At 26.2% G+C, this 19217-nt stretch overlaps 1 protein-coding gene across 3 annotated transcripts in view; it reads right to left on the bottom strand.

The window, feature by feature from the left end:
- fbln1 (fibulin 1) overlaps positions 1-19217 on the bottom strand; it is a 77779-nt gene that overhangs the window by 39930 nt on the left and 18632 nt on the right. For 2 of the 3 annotated variants that reach the window (XM_051099642.1, XM_051099640.1), the window contains exons 5-14: positions 17998-18048; positions 17774-17860; positions 17548-17685; positions 15290-15427; positions 15072-15215; positions 14815-14940; positions 12760-12885; positions 12553-12672; positions 12337-12468; positions 10763-10886 (exon numbers count right to left, since the gene is read on the bottom strand). In XM_051099642.1, the coding sequence (XP_050955599.1) occupies positions 10763-10886; positions 12337-12468; positions 12553-12672; positions 12760-12885; positions 14815-14940; positions 15072-15215; positions 15290-15427; positions 17548-17685; positions 17774-17860; positions 17998-18048 (1186 nt within the window). Of the gene's footprint in view, positions 1-5420; positions 8816-10762; positions 10887-12336; positions 12469-12552; positions 12673-12759; positions 12886-14814; positions 14941-15071; positions 15216-15289; positions 15428-17547; positions 17686-17773; positions 17861-17997; positions 18049-19217 lie in introns of those variants that run through there. The other variant, XM_051099643.1, reaches the window with a different exon arrangement.

The following is a 19217-nucleotide window of genomic DNA, read 5'->3' on the forward strand; positions in this document are numbered from 1 at the left end:
AAATTAGTTTTATTAATTTATTTATACAAGACATTTACCATTGTAATCATATTAAAACAAAATGTAAGTTTAGAATTGTACAATATTCTGTTTAATATAAATAAAACAAATTAATTTTTAATTGATTTATTTAAAAGTATAATTAAAATCAATATTTTAATAACTAACAAATAACAAACAAATAACTATAAATTAAAAACACTACAATTAATTCCTTTATTTACACAAAATAAATATTATAAAACTAATTTTAATACAGAATTATTATTAAATATATATACTAAATGAATACTAAATAAAACTAAAAATAGTTATAAACAAAATGTATTTTAATAAATTCAATACAAAATTTATTTATATTTTGTCAAACATAAAACATTAACATTAGTTTTTTATTATTTATTTTATTGAAAAATATTTTATTGAAAAACAAATGAATGTAAATATAAATGTATAAAACTAATACAAATATATATGCTAAATAATACTAAATAAAAACAAAACACTAAAATTAGTTATAAACAAAATATATTTTTAGTCATTAAAATTTAAGATTGACATTTTTAAAATGTATAGTGTAAAATGAAACAATGGATTTAGTTTATTAATTTACAGAAAATATTATAAAATTAATACGGTTAATAAAAAAGGAAAACGTTTACGTTTTCAAACTAGAAGTTGTATTTTTATATTTATTTAGACAAAATGTTATAGATAACATGGCCAACGATCGATATTTTAATAGCGAACGGCTGTAGTAAAATGTGCTCGGGACGCATCTGCTCCTGCAGACGTGCCGTGATTAGTTCCCCCTTTGATGGGATGCAGGAGCTGCAGCGAAACCCCAAAGCTCAGATCAGGTTACGGCCGAGAGGAGAGAAGCCCCTGACAGAGAAGTCAAGCCACCGCTGGGCACAGACCTGTAATTAGCAATTAGCGGGTGGGTCCACGTTTAGCTTAGGCCTGAGCCAAAGCCACAAAATGTTCTCCCTGCTTATAATACCCAACTTGTGCACGGCACGCAGAGCGAGCGGGACGGAGAAAGAGGGGCGAACGGCACAGATCGAGCGGCCAGAGCTCTCGGCTAACATCAAAGCTAGCGTCACGTGGGCCCGAACGCCAAATCCCGACGTGTGACTTGAGGGGAAAAACGTGGCTTTTGGACGGGCCGTGTTTCTGGTCAAGCAGAAAGTTCTTCTTTTTCTCTCTGGTAATTATTATTTATAGTCAGTGTCTTGATAGCAAACCAACACAAACACTGCGGCCCATCATTTCTCGGTGCACGGCGGCCATGTAGCTGAGCCACAAATTGTTCAGACCACTGTCCAAAGACCAGAATCCCATAATTCACTGTCAGAAAGTGTGTGTGTGTGTGTGTGTGAGAGAGAGAGAGAGAGAAGTGAAAAGAGCAAAAGAAAACCAAAGAAACACCACCTAGCTCAATTTCTCTAATTGGAATCCAATCCGGCATGATTTGAGGGGAAAAAGGAGAAAATGTGTTTAAAACACAACATTTACTTCCATTTACTACATGTCATGTTGCATTTTTTCCCCTGCACCAGGATTTTTTTTTTTTTTACAATTTTAATACTCGCAATCCAAAATACAATGTTAAAATTGTTCAATATTTTGTCAAAAAACTAAAATTAGTTTTTATTCATTTAGACAAAGAAAATTATAAAATTTTAATGCAAAAATGTTGTAAATATTTTACAGTATTTTGTTTCTTAAAAACAAAAGTAATTTTTTAATTTATTTATTGTGTTTGGATAATTTTCTGAATTTGGTTACTAAAATTAATTTTGTATTTAGACAAATTATACAATTTTAATCATTTTATACAAAATGTTAGTTTAAAATTCAAAAATAAATAAAACAAATTATTTGTATTTATTTAGACAAAGAAAATTATACAACTTTCATAATATTGAAATTGACAATATTTTGTTTTATATAAATAGAAATGATTTTTTAATTATTTTTTTAATTAATTGCAATTTTTGACACTATATTTCACAGAAAACTACTTTTGACTACTTTGTGCAGATTTTACTGAAAATATATTTTTTACATTTAAGTTTTTTTAGCCAATTATTGTACATTTTATGAAAAATATATATTTAATTTGTTGCATTTTAAACCACTTTGTGCATATTTTACTGAAATATTTTTTTTAATTAATTGCAGTTTTTGACACTATATATGCATATTTTATTTTATTTAATATATATAATGTGTATATATATATGTGTGTGTGTGTGTGTGTGTGTGTGTGTGTGTGTATATATTGTAAACCACTTTTTGGATTTTTTTTTACTGATTTTTTATTATTATTATTTTATTCATTACAATTTTTTAACAACTGTATGTGCATATTTTACTGAATCTTTTAATAACATTATTTTAAATGATTGCATTTTCAAACCACTTTGTGCATATTTTACTTATTAACCACTTCATATTCTATTTTTATTAACTTTTAATTATTTTTTTAGACAAAAAAAGTTGAGATAATATAAATACAAAATGTAATTTATTAATGCAAACATTTAAATGTTTCCTATATTTTGTCAAAAATAAAACACAAATTAGATTTTTATTAATTTATTTAGACAAAATATATAGGTTTAATAATTTTCATGCATAATGCAAGTTTAATATTTTAGATTTTAATCTAAAATAAAACAAAAGTACAATTTTTATTTTTTTACAAGTGTAAAATTGTACAATACTAAAAGTATTAGACAAAATTTAATGTGTTCATAAATAATATAATACAAATAATAATTTTAATAAAAAAACAGTTTGTTTAAATAAAGCACTAAAATTAGTGGTTTACATTTAATGTATTTAGAGATCATATTTTAATTTTTTAATATCATATATAAGTAATTGGCCATTAAAGGAGCCAGCTAATGTTAACACATTAGCTTTGCACTAGTGATTTTAAATGGCTTATTATAGTTATCCAATCAAGCTTTTCTTTTTTCCCTTGCTAATATTGACTAATATTCCCCAATTACCAATGCGCTCACGTTTTTTCACAGCAAGATGAATTATTAAAGCAGCATGAAGTGGATTTATTAGCTTCAAAAGAGCATGTGGAGCAAATACACGATTTATCCTGTCTAGCCTCTGATTTACAATGTCTTAGCACTAGCGTGACCGTGTTTTTAACTAGCAGTTAGCATCTTTGTGAGCTCACCAGCGGTTTTCTCCTCAAAGCTGGACGTCATCAGATCAGTCCGTCTCATTCTGGATGTATGTTGGTGGATTAGCGGCTAATGTAGCCTTTAAATACAGGCTAAAGAGTTCAGATGCCTGGCTAATTATCCGGCTAACCGCTTAAATGATTAATGGATGCTCGCTACATGACTAATTAAATGTTAATAAAACTGTGCACATGTGTGGGCGACGCAGTTCTTTTCCGACGCGCGTTCCCGCGTTCCGTTTCATTAACTGTCACTTCTTCAAAAAAAAATTCAAAGAAAAACTAGATGAGTAAAGTTTGAGAACAAACTTTAAGTTGGCTTGAGAAAGCCTAGCCTGAAAGTTTGAAGCAGTTGTAAAAGTATGAAAGCAGCTAGCATGATTTAACACATTGCTTACATGATTTAACACGTTGTTAACATGTTGTAGCATGATTAGCTTGTTGTTTGTATTTTTATAGGCTGATTACAATGTTGTTAGCATGATTAACATGTTGTTAGCATAATTTGCAAGTTACTAGAATGTTGTTAGCATGATTAGCCTGATTAGCATGTTGATAGCATGTTTCGCACATGATTAGCATGTTACTAGCATGTTTCTAACATGGCTAACATGTTACTAGCTTGTTAACATGTTTCTAGCATGATTAGCAAAGTTGCTAGCATGTTTCTAGCATGATTAGCATGTCGCTAGCATGTTTCTGGCATGATTAACAAGTTGCTAACATGTTTCTGGCATGATTAGCAAGTTGTTAACATGATTAGCATGTTTCTAACATGATTAGCAAGTTAGTAACATGTTGTTAGCATGTTTCCAGTATGATTAGCATGTTACTAGCACGTTGCTACCATGTTGTTAGCATTTTTCTAGTATGATTAGCACGTAACTAGCACGTTGCTAGCATGATTACCAAGATACTAGCATGTTGTTAGCATGATTAGCATGTTACTAGCATGTTGATAGCATGATTAGCATGTTACTAGCATGTTGCTAACATGATTAGCAAGTTACTAGTATGCTGCAAGCTGATTAGCATGTTGTTAGCATGTTTCTAACATGATTAGCATGTTACTAGCATGTTGCTAGCATGTTTCTATCATGATTAACATGTTTCGCACATGATTAGCATGTTACTAGCATGTTTCTAACATGGCTAACATGTTACTAGCTTGTTGTTAACATGTTTCTAGCATGATTAGCATGTCGCTAGCATGTTTCTGGCATGATTAACAAGTTGCTAACATGTTTCTGGCATGATTAACAAGTTGTTAGCATGATTAGCATGTTTCTAACATGATTAGCAAGTTAGTAACATGTTGTTAGCATGTTTCTAGTATGATTAGCATGTTACTAGCACGTTGCTAGCATGTTGTTAGCATTTTTCTAGTATGATTAGCATGTAACTAGCACGTTGCTAGCATGATTACCAAGATACTAGCATGTTGTTAGCATGATTATCATGTTACTAGCATGTTGCTAGCATGATTAGCATGTTACTAGCATGTTGCTAACATGATTAGCAAGTTAGTAGCATGCTGCAAGCTGATTAGCATGTTGTTAGCATGTTTCTAACATAATTGGCATGTTACTAGCACGTTGTTAGCATGTTTCTATCATGATTAGCATGTTATTAGCATGTTGTTAGCATTTTGTTAGCATGTTACTAGAATTGTGTTAACATGTTTGTAACATGATTAGCATGTTACTAGCATGATTAGCAAATTACTAGCATGTTGTTAGCATGATTTAGAGCTAGACAGATTAGAAATATTAGAAATATTAGAGTGAAGCTTAAATGAGTGTAAATGGATTAGAAATAGAACATAGAAGAGAAGCTTGATTGAGTCTCAAGGGATTCTGGGAGTTTGAATAGTGTTGCTCATTTGAACATTCCGTCAATGTAAGTCTATGGGATTTTTGGTGGTTTTGATAGTCTGGTTTATGAAAACTGTAAACCGGATCAGTCTGAAAAGATACAGCACACCGAGTCAGACCAGTCTGAAGATCTGGACCGAGTTTGGTGGTTCTAGCTTGAAAGCTCTAGGAGGAGACAGATACCGAAATTTGGCTCAGAATAATAATAATAATCTTAAATAGTAGATCAGTAAGTTGACTTTCTCAAACCAACTTAATAAATAAATAAATAAATAAACGATCTATCTATAGCCATAAATATATATATTTTAAAAATACAGCCAGAAATACAGTGCTACAGTCAGTAAAATTTTATTAGAAAATGAAGGACTAAAAATAATAGAATAATAAAAAGAAAAAAAGTCTAAGGATATATTGATTTTGACTCCAGTTGATTTGCTTTGCCTAAAAGCGCCATCTAGTGGCTCAGGACATACACAAGTCTCACATTGATCACAGTTTGAGCTTCAGTCACAGACTACAGTATATAATGAACAGCAGGTTTGATACATGAACAGCTTGACCTCAGGTCATATTTTGTCCTGCGTCTCTAGAATAATGTTGCCTTCAAGTCTCACTTGGTATCATGTTTACGAGTGATCGTAGAATGTTGTAAGGGATCTTTGAGTGAATGATTCCACGTTTGTGGCTTTTTATTTTACTGTGTGATGACTGAGCACTGAGAGTGAAATGTGAAACATTTTTATCTGCCGTTTTTCTTCAGGGATTCATTTCTGCCACTTTATGTACATATTTTAATGTGTTGAAATTTTACTTATCTACTTAGTGCACTAATTTAACTGATTTTTTTGTTGTTGCAATTTTATAAACCACTATGTGGTTTAACAAATTTCTTTTTTTGACACTACATATGCATATTTTACTGAAGAACATTTATTTAAAATTTACCATTTTTTTAACCACTTAATGTGCATATTTGACTGAAAATCTATATTTTAACATTTAAGATTTTTAAGCAATTGATGTGCATATTTTATGAAAAAAAAGTTAATTGCATTTTAAAACCACTTTGTGCATTGTGTGATGACTAAACAATATACTGAGTGAAATGTGAAAAGCATTTTTATCTGTTGTTTTTCTTCAGGGATTAATTTCTGCCACTTTATGTACATATTTTACTGAACATTTTTAAATGCATTGCAATTTTTTAACCACTGCGTTAATTTAACTGATTTTTATTACATTTTTAGAAACCACTTTGTGTAGATTTTTTTTTTTAGTTTATTGCAATTTCTGACATTATATATGCATATTTTACTAAAAAATAATTTATTTTTAATTAGTTTTTTTTAACCACTTCATGCGCATATTTGACTTAAAACTTTTACAATTATTAAGACTTTAACTAATTGATGTGCATATTGTTAATTTTGTATTGCATTTTTAAACCGCTTTGTGCATATTTTACAGATTTTAGAAAAAGAAAATCAATTTTTTTACATTTCTTAAGATTTTTTAAAGCAACTGGTGTGCATATTTTTTAAAAAAAAATCTTTATTTTTTTTATTTATTGCATTTTAAAACCACTTTGTGCATATTCTACTGACTTTTTTTTTTTTTTTGCAATTTTTTAACCACTTCATTTTACTGAAAATACATACAATTTTTTTATGCACTTGATGTGCTAATTTAATAGATTTCTTTTGCATTGATTGCATTTAATCATTCTGTGCATATTTTACTGAAACTGATTTTCAGTCTTGCAGTTTTTGACACTATATATGGTTGTTTAACTGAAAATTACTGAAAGATTTTTTAACCACTTTATATGCATATTTCAAAGATTTTTTTATACATTTATTGTGAATTTTTAACCACTGTGCATATTTTACTGAAAATATTAATTGCAATTTTTCTTATTTCTACAACTTTGTGTATACTTTACTGAAAAGTATTGCAATTTTTTATGCACTAGATGTGCTAATTTAACAAATCTTTTACATTTATTGCATTTTAAATCATTATGTGCATATTTTATTGAAAATATATATTTTTTAAATGTATTGTGCACATTTTGCTGAAAATATATTTTTTTAATTAGTTCTATTTTTTTCTACAACTTTGTGCATACTTTACTCAAAATTGTTGAAAGTATAAATGTTAATTTAACAGATTTTGTTGCCATTTTTGACATTATGTATGCATGTTTTACTGAAATTTACTAAAATATTTTTTAACCATATGCATGTTTCAAAGAAACTGATTTTTACATTTGTTCATTTTTTAATTTTTTTTTATTATGCATTTTAATGCAATTTATTCATATTTTACTGACAATGTTTTTGCAATACATATATGCATACATGCATAATTTATAAATTGCATATATGCATGTTTTAGTGAAAATTACTGACAGATTTTTTTAACCATTTCATATGCATATATATATATATATATATATTTTTTCCAATACATTTATTGTGATTTTTTTTTAACCACTGTGCATATTTTAATGTGCATATTTTACTTTTAATTTTTTTGCATTTTTTAAACCACTTTGTGCATGTTTTACAGAAAAGTAATTTCTTTCATTTATTGCAATTTTTTAAACCACTCTCTATGCATATTTTCTTAAAAATCTGTTTTGTTTTTTGGCAATTTTTTGTTAACCACTTTGTGCATATTTCACTGACAATGTTCTTGCAATTCATATATGCATAATTTATATATTCCATATATGCATGTTTTAGTGAAAATTACTGACAGATTTTTTAACCATTTCATATGCATATTTCAAAGATTTATTTTTATACATTTATTGTGCATTTTTATTGTGAATGTTTTTGAAAATCTTTTTATTTTACCAATTAATGTGCATATTTTACTTTGAATTTATTCCACATTTTTAACCACTTGCTATGCATATTTTACTGAAAATGTTTTTTTTTTTTTTGGTAACTACTTTTTTATTTATTTTTACATATATTAAGTTTTTTAAAAAACATTAGCTTCTATGTTTTAATTTAAAAAAAAAACAAAAAAACATTAGCTTTTATTTTACATTTTAATGAAATTTTGTTCATGTTTCCTATGACTATTTAGGTTTACTTTTATTTTAGTTGAAGTTTGAGTTTTGTCATTCCAAGGCAATATTTTTAATTTTCATTTAGTGCAAATTTTTCACTCGCAGTGCTTTTTAATTTAATTTTCCAGTTTCCCAAATTAGTACAAGTGTGATTTTTATTTATTTATTTATTTTTTTTCCAGATAGACTTGAAGGCAACATTAGACGAGAGACCCAAGTGTTATCGAGCGGTGCTTTAAAAGCATCTAATGAAGCGTTCTGCTAATCGGGTTTCATTCGGTGATGGTGTCGCTGAGCTCGTCCGGGGTTACGAACAAGCGAATCTTAAAGAGGTAAACGCTAAGGTGTCCGAAACGGCTAAGTTTCATCTCCAGAGAGATTTCAAAGTCCTGAGGAAGCGTGATGGGTTTCTGGACCACCAGGACGCCGCCGTGGTCCACGTGTTTGGCGGCGAAGTAGCCTCCCTGGTTACCGTCCACGATGGCCACCTCGATGTCGTCCCCGAGCGCCGAGTTGGACGGGCCCATGCGGAAGATGTTGGTGGGAATGGGGATTTTGGTGGGGAATGTCAGGTGGTAGTAGGTAATTCTCACAGGCAAGGCCAGACACTCGCTAGTCTGATTACAAGGCAAGCGCTCACAGCGACTGCGAGAAGACAAACGGGGGGAAAGAGAGAAAAGAGAGGGGTTAGAACGGTGCGGTGCGCCACATGCGGAAAAGTGTGTGATTTTAAGGGGGGCGGGGTTTGTGGGAGGGGAGGAGCATTCGCAGTGACATCACAGATTGACGCATTCCATTGATTTTCTCCATAGAGACACTGAAACTGACGATGTTGTGTTTCATCTCAGCTTGGTTTGGTCTTAGAAATCTTTGTTTTTAGAATCCGTATGGAGAAAACAAATGGGTAAGTGCACATTAATGGGACATTTTCTCTGGCAAGACTTGCAAAACATAAAACGTGTATTAATCAAACTCAGTGCACTATTCATGCATTGCTTCTGCAGCCGTCTTGGATGCAACGTTCATGCACGATGTGACCAGCAGATTTGTTAGAAACCCCACTTCTCATATCAAAACCTACCTGCATTATTTCAGCTATATGTGAACTCCTTAACCATATACTGTATCAACTAATATTTTTGACATATTTAATTTAATTAAAAAAACTAATATTTTTAAATTATATAAAATATCTATATGTGTGTGTGTGTGTGTGCATGTATATATATATATATATATATATATGTATATGTATAATTTAGTTTTAACCAAAGTTGCATATATATTTAATTTTATGAAAATAAATTCTATTTTATTTGTTTTTGTAATTTTTTAAAATAAATTTCATACATATATGTATATAGACAGTTTGCATATTATATATTTATATATTAAAAATATTTTTATTGAAAATATATAGAAGAATGTATTTTATTTATTTGGATATTTTTATATAATTATATAATATTATATATGTTATGACTATATAATATCAATATATACTTTTTATTGTATTAGTTTATATTTAGTGGAAATGTTGCATTAAAATATCTCTTGATTATAATATATAATTTATTTATAAGTAATTTATTTAATTCTGTAGAAATGTTGATGCATTAAATACATGTGTATATATATTTTATATATATATAAAATGTACTGTCTTTTAAAAAATTATATTATGTATATATAATTTATTTTGAAAAAAAAAGGCATATATTTCTGTTTTAATTGTTTTTGTCATTTTTAAAAACATTTCATATGTATGTATATAGACACAATTTGCATATTATATATTTATGCACTAAAAATAAAACAAATCTAAAAGAATATTTGTAAATGTATTTCTATTTCATATATTTGGATATTATATAATTATATAATATTCTTACATATTTTGTTTTTGTATTTATTTATATTGAGTGGAAATGTTAATGCATTAATAATTTGTAAATTTCTTAAAAAAAATAAATATATATATATATATATACACACACACACACACACACTGTGTATATAATGTAATGTTTTAAAGAAATTAAAATATGTATATAGAATTACAAACAATAGAACTACATATATTTAATTTATTTTGGAAAATACATTATATATTTTTATATATTTATATATTATATGCTTGAATTAGTGCATTACACACACACACACACACACACACATATATTATATATATATATGTTTTTTACAATAAATATAAAATATGAAAATATGTATATATTTTTTACATAAATTTCATATATGCATATATACATAATTTTTATATGATGTATTTATATACTAAAAATAAAATATATTTTTATTGAAAATGGAAAAATATATTTTATTTGTTCATATTCAGGAAAAACATTGCATTTTAAATAGGAGTTGTGAATGAACTTTGAGGACGGTGCACTGACGCGCAATATGACAAACATTCAAGTTTGCATAAAGTCAGAATAGTTTTTGTATTTCCCACAGCATGAAATCAAGCTCCACCCTGCATTTGTTCTTGTACTTGTTTTTTGCTTGGAAATGCATCCGATTACAGATGTGAAATACTTTTTTGAAAGTAGTTTTGATGTTCACTTCACTTACGTGTCTCCTGAGCGTCTGTAGTTCGGCGGACAGTTGAAGTTCAGGCATTTATATCCGCCCTGAATGTTGAAGCAGCTCTCAGATTCAGTGCAGCCATGAGTACCGGTTACACACTCATCGATATCTGTGCGACGAAAACAAAACACATTAATGCATTAATGATAGTCTTTAATTAATTAATTTATGTATTTAATTGCGTTTAATGTCTATCTTATGTCAAGTACTGCAAACATTTTTTTTTTATTGTTTTAACTATTTAAATTTTAATTAAATTAATTAATTAATTTATTTATTTATTTAGGTTAAAGTTTATTTTATGTCAGGTACTGCAATGTTTTTTTTTTTTTTTAATTTTATTTAAATTTTATTTATTTGTTCACTTATTATTTATTTATATATTTATTTCGGTTCATGTTTTTTATGTCAAGCACTGCAAATGTTTTAATTCTTTTTAATTAATTAATTTCGTTTAATGTCTATCTTATGTCAAGTACTGCAAATTTTTCGTATTGTTTTAACTGTATTTAAATTTAAATTAAATTTATTTATTAATTTATTTATTTGTTTTGGTTAATGTCTATCTTATGTCAAGTACTACAAACGTTTTTTTTATTGTTTTAACTGTATTTAAATTTTAATTAAATTAATTAATTAATTAATTTATTTATTTTGGTTCATATTTTTTATGTTAAGTACTGCAAATGTTTTTTGTTGTTTTAATTTTTTTAATTAATTCGTTAATTTATTTATTTCGTTTAATGTCTATCTTATGTCAAGTACTACAATGTTTTTTGTTTTCATTTTATTTAAATTGTATTTATTTATTTATTTATTTATTTGTTTACTTATTTACTTATTATTTATTTATTTATTTTGGTTCATGTTTATTTTATGTCAAGTTCTGCAATGTTTTTTTTGTTTTAATTTTATTTAAATTTTATTTATTTTTTGTTTACTTATTTATTTACTTATTATTTATTTATTTCGGTTCATGTTTTTTATGTCAAGTACTACAAATGTTTTTTGTTGTTTTAATTTTTTTTAATTCATTAATTTATTTATTTCGTTTAATGTCTATCTTATGTCAAGTACTGCAGTGTTTTTTGTTTTAATTTTATTTACATTTTATTTATTTATTTATTTGTTTACTTATTTACTTATTATTTATTTATTTATTTTGGTTCATGTTTATTTTATGTCAAGTTCTGCAATGTTTTTTTGTTTTAATTTTATTTAAATTTTATTTATTTTTTGTTTACTTATTTATTTACTTATTATTTATTTATTTCGGTTCATGTTTTTTATGTCAAGTACTGGAAATGTTTTTTTGTTGTTTTAATTTTTTAATTAATTTATTTATTTTGGTTTACCTTTATTTATGTCTAGTACTGCAATATTTTTTTTATTATTATTATTTAAATGTATTAATTTAATTTAATTTATTTATTTACTTATTTTTTGGGGAGTTAACTTTAATTTTATGTTAAATACTGTAAATGTTTTTGAAATATTTTTTTAAATTTTAGTTTTAGTTAACTGAGATGCCCTGATTCTCATAGTACTGTGTGTCTGACCCTGGCAGCTGCGTCCGTTGGGGGCGAGGGTGTATCCTGTGACGGGACAGGTGCAGTGGAAGCTGCCCGGCGTGTTGTGGCAGCGGTAAGAGCAGATGTGTCCACCGGTGGGCAGCGCACACTCGTCGATGTCTGAAAAAAAAACATGATAGTTACTTCCTCCATTGTACACATACTGGTGTTTGACAGCCGAACCAAAGGGCATCAGCGGCTCACCTTCACAGGTGATCCCGTCCACGTCGCTCAGCTGATAACCGCGGCGGCAGTAACACTGGTAGGAGCCGTAGACGTTGGCACACTCCTGAGTGCACGGGTTGCTCTCGCATTCATTGAGGTCTGGATAAAGCACAGGTTAGTGAATGAATGAAGACTGAATGAAAATGAAGAGTTGATTATTAGGTGTTTATATTGGTTTTCCTGTACCGTCGCAGTTCCTGCCGTCGTCGGCCAGTTTGAAGCCGGTGGTGCAGCTGCACTTGTAGGAGCCAAGGATGTTTTCACACTTGTGCGCACACAGACGGCCCGGATAATTCCTGCATTCATTGATGTCTGGCGTTCAAGAGAGAGAAATATGGCATACAGATCAACAGGTACATTTTAAATAACCTTCATAATTTTTTTTTTAATTTAATACTATTATTACTAATATTATTTTAATATTATTATTATTTATAATCATATAATTTTATTAAAATGAACATTTATTATTATTATTATTATTGGATTTTTAACAATATTATTAGTATTATTATTTTAATATTATATTATGATGATATCATTAATTTAATTTAATTTAAAAATGTATATTATTTTCATTATCATCATCATCAACATTATTAGTTTTAAGTTATTAGTTTCATTAATATTATTAGTTATATAATTTCATTTATATTTATATTATTATTAGTAATATTATTTAAATTGTATTATTTATAATCAGATAATTTGATTAAAAAATGTGTATTTAATAATAATATTGTTATTATTAGAGTTTTTTTATTATTTGATATTATAAAAAATATTTTAATATTATTTGAATCTGAATTTTTAAACATTCCTATTAGCATTATTTTAATATTATTGTTTTTAATTATGTAAGTTGTTATTATTAGATTTTTATTATTTGATATTATTAGTATTATTTTAATATTATTTAATAATTATATAATGTGAGTTTTTAAACATTCCCATTAGCATTGTTTTAATATTATTATTTATAATTATATAATTTGATTAAAAATGTATATTTAATTGTATTATTATTATTATTGTTATTATTATTAAAATAATTAGAATTTTTTTCTTTATTTTAATAAGCATTATTTTAATATTATTACTTACATAATTTGATTAAAAATGTATATTTAATTGTATTATTTAATAATTATATAATGTGAGTTTTTAAACATTCCCATTAGCATTGTTTTAATATTATTATTTATAATTATATAATTTGATTAAAAATGTATATTTAATTGTATTATTATTATTATTGTTATTATTATTAAAATAATTAGAATTTTTTTCTTTATTTTAATAAGCATTATTTTAATATTATTACTTACATAATTTGATTAAAAATGTATATTTAATTGTATTATTATAGTGTTATTGTTATTATTATCATCATCATCATCATTTTAATATAATTAGAATTTTAAACTTTCCTATTAGCATTATTTATTTATTTTTATTTATAATTATATAACTGATTTAATTTGAATATTTAATATTATTAGATTTTTATTATTATTTGATATTATTAGTATTATTATTTTAATATTTTATGATATAATTAAATTTTGACACATTCCTATTCCTAATTTATAGGAATGATCTAATGTAAAATATTTTAGCATATATCTTTTTTTTCCAGTGGAAATGTTGCATTTATAAAAAGAGGAACTCAGATAAGACAAATATCAAATTTAACACAAAGTGACACTTTTAAATAATCCTGCAATATAAATAATTTTATATTTTATATTTTTAAATTTCATATAATTTTAATTATATGTAAATTATATTCATATATCATTGCTATAATTATATGTAAATTAACAAATTATTCTTGCTAAAATAATATTTAAAATTCTTATTATCATCATCATTTTAATATTATTTTATAATTAAATAATTACAATTTAAAAAAATAAAAAAGAGGAACATAGCACAGTTAACACAAAAATAAATGTTTAATTAATCCTGAAATATAAGTAATTTTAATAAATACTTCAATATTTAATTATACATAAATTATCTTTATATATATATATAATTGTATTTTTAAAATATTATAATAATATATAATAATACATAAACTATTTATTATTATATATTTCATACTTTTTTTTTATTTGATTTGTTCATATTCGATACATTAAAAAAAAACATGAGAAACAGTACAAACCCCTGGTGTGGGTTTAAACCTGCAACGCTTTGGTTTGCGGCTCTTAAGCACTAACCCACAGCACTCACCGTCACAGGATCTGCTAATGCTGTTGAAGATGAAGCCGGCCCTGCATTCGCAGCGGTACGAGCCCACCAGATTAATACAGCCGTGACCGTCACAGGAGTTATCAGGCCCCGCGCACTCGTCGATATCTGACACGCACACAGAAAAAACAAATGATATGTACATCGACCACTTACCATGTTAGTTATGTGCTGCTCTTGTGTGTTTTTGAATTAAACATTGTGATGAAACACTGATTGCATGTGACTAGTTTCCGTACCCACGCAGCGAGTGCCGTCGGCGTTCAGATGGTATCCACGTCCACAGGTCACCGAGTGTCTCTGGCAGGTGTAGGAGCCGACCGTGTTGAAGCACATGTGACCCGACGGACACGGTCCCGTCACGCTCAAACACTCGTTTATATCTGTCGCACAAAGGAAACGTTACGGGCTCTGATGTTACAGACACTGCTGTGATGTTTGATAGTCTCTGTCTCACCGATGCAGCTCCCGAGAGCGTCCTGAATGAATCCCACGCCGCACTGCACTTTGGGACGGCAGCGGAACGAGCCGGCTGTGTTCTGACACTCCAGTTCGGCTGCGCAGTTATGAGTGCCCGTCTCACACTCATCAATGTCTGAAACAGCAAACAGGACACTACAGTTATCATACATGTCAATTACAATTCATATAAATAACTATATGTGGCGTATAGTTTAAAGACCTGCACGATGAATTGAATGCGATATGGATTAGTTTGATTATCAGATCAAATGTTATCAATCCGTTACAGTGAATTATTTGCTATAATTTCATATTTTACTGTGAAATATTACAGTAGTCGTAGTTAAATAGTCATAGTTTTGTTTAATAACATTTAGTAATAATAAATTATTATGATTAACTTATTTAAACAAAAAATAAGAAATTACATAAAATACATAATAAATTAAAATAATTATTATTATGTTGTTGTTATTATTATTATTATTATAATTATTATTATTATCAGGAAAAAATGCAATTAGATATTCCAATAGTAATAGTTATTTTGTTTAATAATTTTATAATCATAATGATAATGTCATAACAACAATAGTTGTAGTTTTAATTAAGTAGTTATGTTATTATTATGTATTATTATTATTATGTTATTATTAAATAATTTTAAGAGTATAAAAAAATATAATTAGGAAGTTATATAAAATACATAAATTATTATTATTATTATTATTATTATTATATTTGTATCAGGAAAAATGCCATTAAATATTCCAATAGTAATAGTTATTTTTGTTTAATAATTTTACAATCATAATAATAATGTCAAAATAATAATCATAATACATTTGATGTATTATTAAAAATTATTATTATTATTATTATTTTATAATTATAATAATAATAATTATTAATATTATTATTTTATAATATTATAATTATTATAAAATACTTCTATTTTTTAGATAAATCATATAGCCCTACAAACCCATTCAATTATTATTATTATTATTATTATTATTATTATATTTTTGTCAGGAAAAATGCAATTAAATATTCCAATAGTAATAATTATTTTTGTTTAATAATTGTATAATTATAATAATAATGTCATAATAATCATCATAGTACATTTTATGTATTATTCAAAATTATTATTATTATTATTATTATATTATAATTATTATTAATATTATAATTATTATTATACAATACTTTTATTTTTTGGATAAATCATGTAGCCCTACAAACACATTAATTTATTATTATTATTATTATTATTATTATTATTATTATTATTATTATTATTTGTAATATTGTATTATTATTGCTCTATAATAATAATTGTGTTGTTATTATTATTATTATTATTTAATAAAATATTGATATATAATCACAACATTTGACCAAATTATGCAGCCCTACAAACAAAAACTAAACCTATAATAATTATTATTGGGAAAACTGCAATTCTATATTCCAATAGTAATAGTTATTTTGTTTAATAATTGTATAATCATCATAATAATCATCATAATACATTTTATGTAATCTTCAAAATTATTATTATTATCATTATCATTATTTTATAAAATACTAATATATTTTACATTTTTTGGAAAAAATCATGCAGCCCTACAAACACATTAAAATTATTATTATTATTATTATTATTATTATATTATAAAATATTAATATATAATCACAACATTTTTTGACTAAATTATGCAGCCCTTTTTTTTACATTTTATTATTGTTGTTTAAAAATAATAATTGTATTATTATTATTTTATAATAATAATTATTCTTATTTTTTATATATGTATTATATATTTACAAATTTTTGTTGACCAAATTATGAAGCCCTACAAACTAAAATTAAACCTAAAGGTTTGTTTTGTTTTGTTTTTTGTTTGTTTGTTTTTTAACCACAATCACATAAAATCACGATTATATTTCTTATCCTAAAAAACTTCCACTTCTTTATTCAACTTTTAACTACTTTTATTAAAATGATTTTGTAAATTATCATGATATATAATTATAAATATTAAAGAAATAAATATTACTGTACACTCTTATATTATATATATAATCACACATTTTTAAGCCAAATTGTGCAGTCCTACAAACAAACACATTAAACCTAGAGAATTTTTTTCAAAAAAACACAATCAGATGTCTTCCCAAAGCATGCAGCCCTAGTACTTTATGAATATGGGTTTATGTGTGTGTGTGTGTGTGTGTGTGTCTGACCTTGACACTTGTTGTTGTCGGTGAGCTCGTATCCCGTCCCGCAGCTGATGACCCTCTGACAGCGATACGAGCCCTGCATGTTGATGCAGCGTTCACCCACACGACAGTTATGAGAGCCCAGCAAACACTCGTTGATGTCTGCACACACACACCGATTCAGTCGATCCCTAAAATACTGAAGCGCATCAAAATGCATTTCAAGGTTTATTAGTGCACATTTACTGACCTTCACAGGTTTTCGCATCCGCCTTCAGCTTGTATCCCTCCGAACAGACACAAGTCCCCTTAAGACACTGCTGAGAGCAGCCCACAGCTTTGATGCAAACACACAAACAACATCAACAATCTGCACATGAACACGCAGGTACTAAAAATCTGTGATATATTTACAAGATGCGTTTGACTGTGTTTATAGGCATATAAAGTGCATTAGGTGCAGGTTCTGGTTACCTTTGCATTGATCATCTGTGTTCTGTGCATCACCCTGTGATGGCTGTAAGTCTGTAATTTTGAAACAGAAATTGAATTAATGTGTTATGAATTAGCGGTGAAGTGGTCGGACTGTGATGTCGTCTGTGGAGATGTCAGTTCATGAGCACTAGAGGGCAGAAGAGCTCGTCTTTAACTACTTCACTCCAGACTTAAATGAGGTATATTAATACTGAGACAATAACTAGGGATAAATATAATTTTCTATAAAAATTATACAATTATAATATTTTATTATTTTGTTAATTATATTTTTAATTAAGAAAATGAATCTTGTTTTTAGGACCATTTTCATATTATGAAACTATACAATTATATATATATATATATATTATATTTTTTTTCTAAAATAATTATAATATTTTATTATTATATTAATATTAATTATATTTTTATAGAAAATATACATAATATATATTTTTAAATATATTATATATTTATATAATTTCTGAAATAATTTATATATTTCAGAAATAATTATACAGTTATACTATTTAATTATTATATTAATTCTATTTTTAATTAACTTTTATATTGAATATTGTTTTATGACCTTTAGGACTTTTTCATATTATGATACTTTACCAAAATTATATATATATATATATATATATATATATATATATATATATGTTCTATAAGAATTAAACAATTATATTTTATTATTAGGTTAATTATATTTTTAATTAGGCAAATGTAAAATATACATTTTAAATAGATATATTATATATTTTTGAAATAATTATAAAATTATATTGTTTTATTATTATATTAATTATATTTTTAATTAGAAATTCAATCCTTACTTTATCTTTAATCACGTTAACACATCCTTGCTGAATAAAAGTATTAATTTCTTAAAAAAAAGCGAAATAATAAAAAAATGAGACATTAGAATTAGATATTATTGTTTTTTACAGTTAGATATTACAATATTAATAGTTATTTTGTTATTATTGTTAATATTATTTTTATTTATTATTATTATTATTATTATTTTATAATATTTGATTATTATTATATTATTATTATAATATTATTAATTATAATATTATTAATACTTTTAATAAGAAATTCAATCTTGTGTTTAGGACCATTTGTATTTTTTTTTTATATTATGAAACTTAATAAATATATATTTTTTAAAATATATATTACATATAATTAGATATATTTTTCTA

Source organism: Labeo rohita, chromosome 25, assembly GCF_022985175.1.
Source record: "Labeo rohita strain BAU-BD-2019 chromosome 25, IGBB_LRoh.1.0, whole genome shotgun sequence".
In the NCBI taxonomy this organism is placed as follows: domain Eukaryota; kingdom Metazoa; phylum Chordata; class Actinopteri; order Cypriniformes; family Cyprinidae; genus Labeo; species Labeo rohita.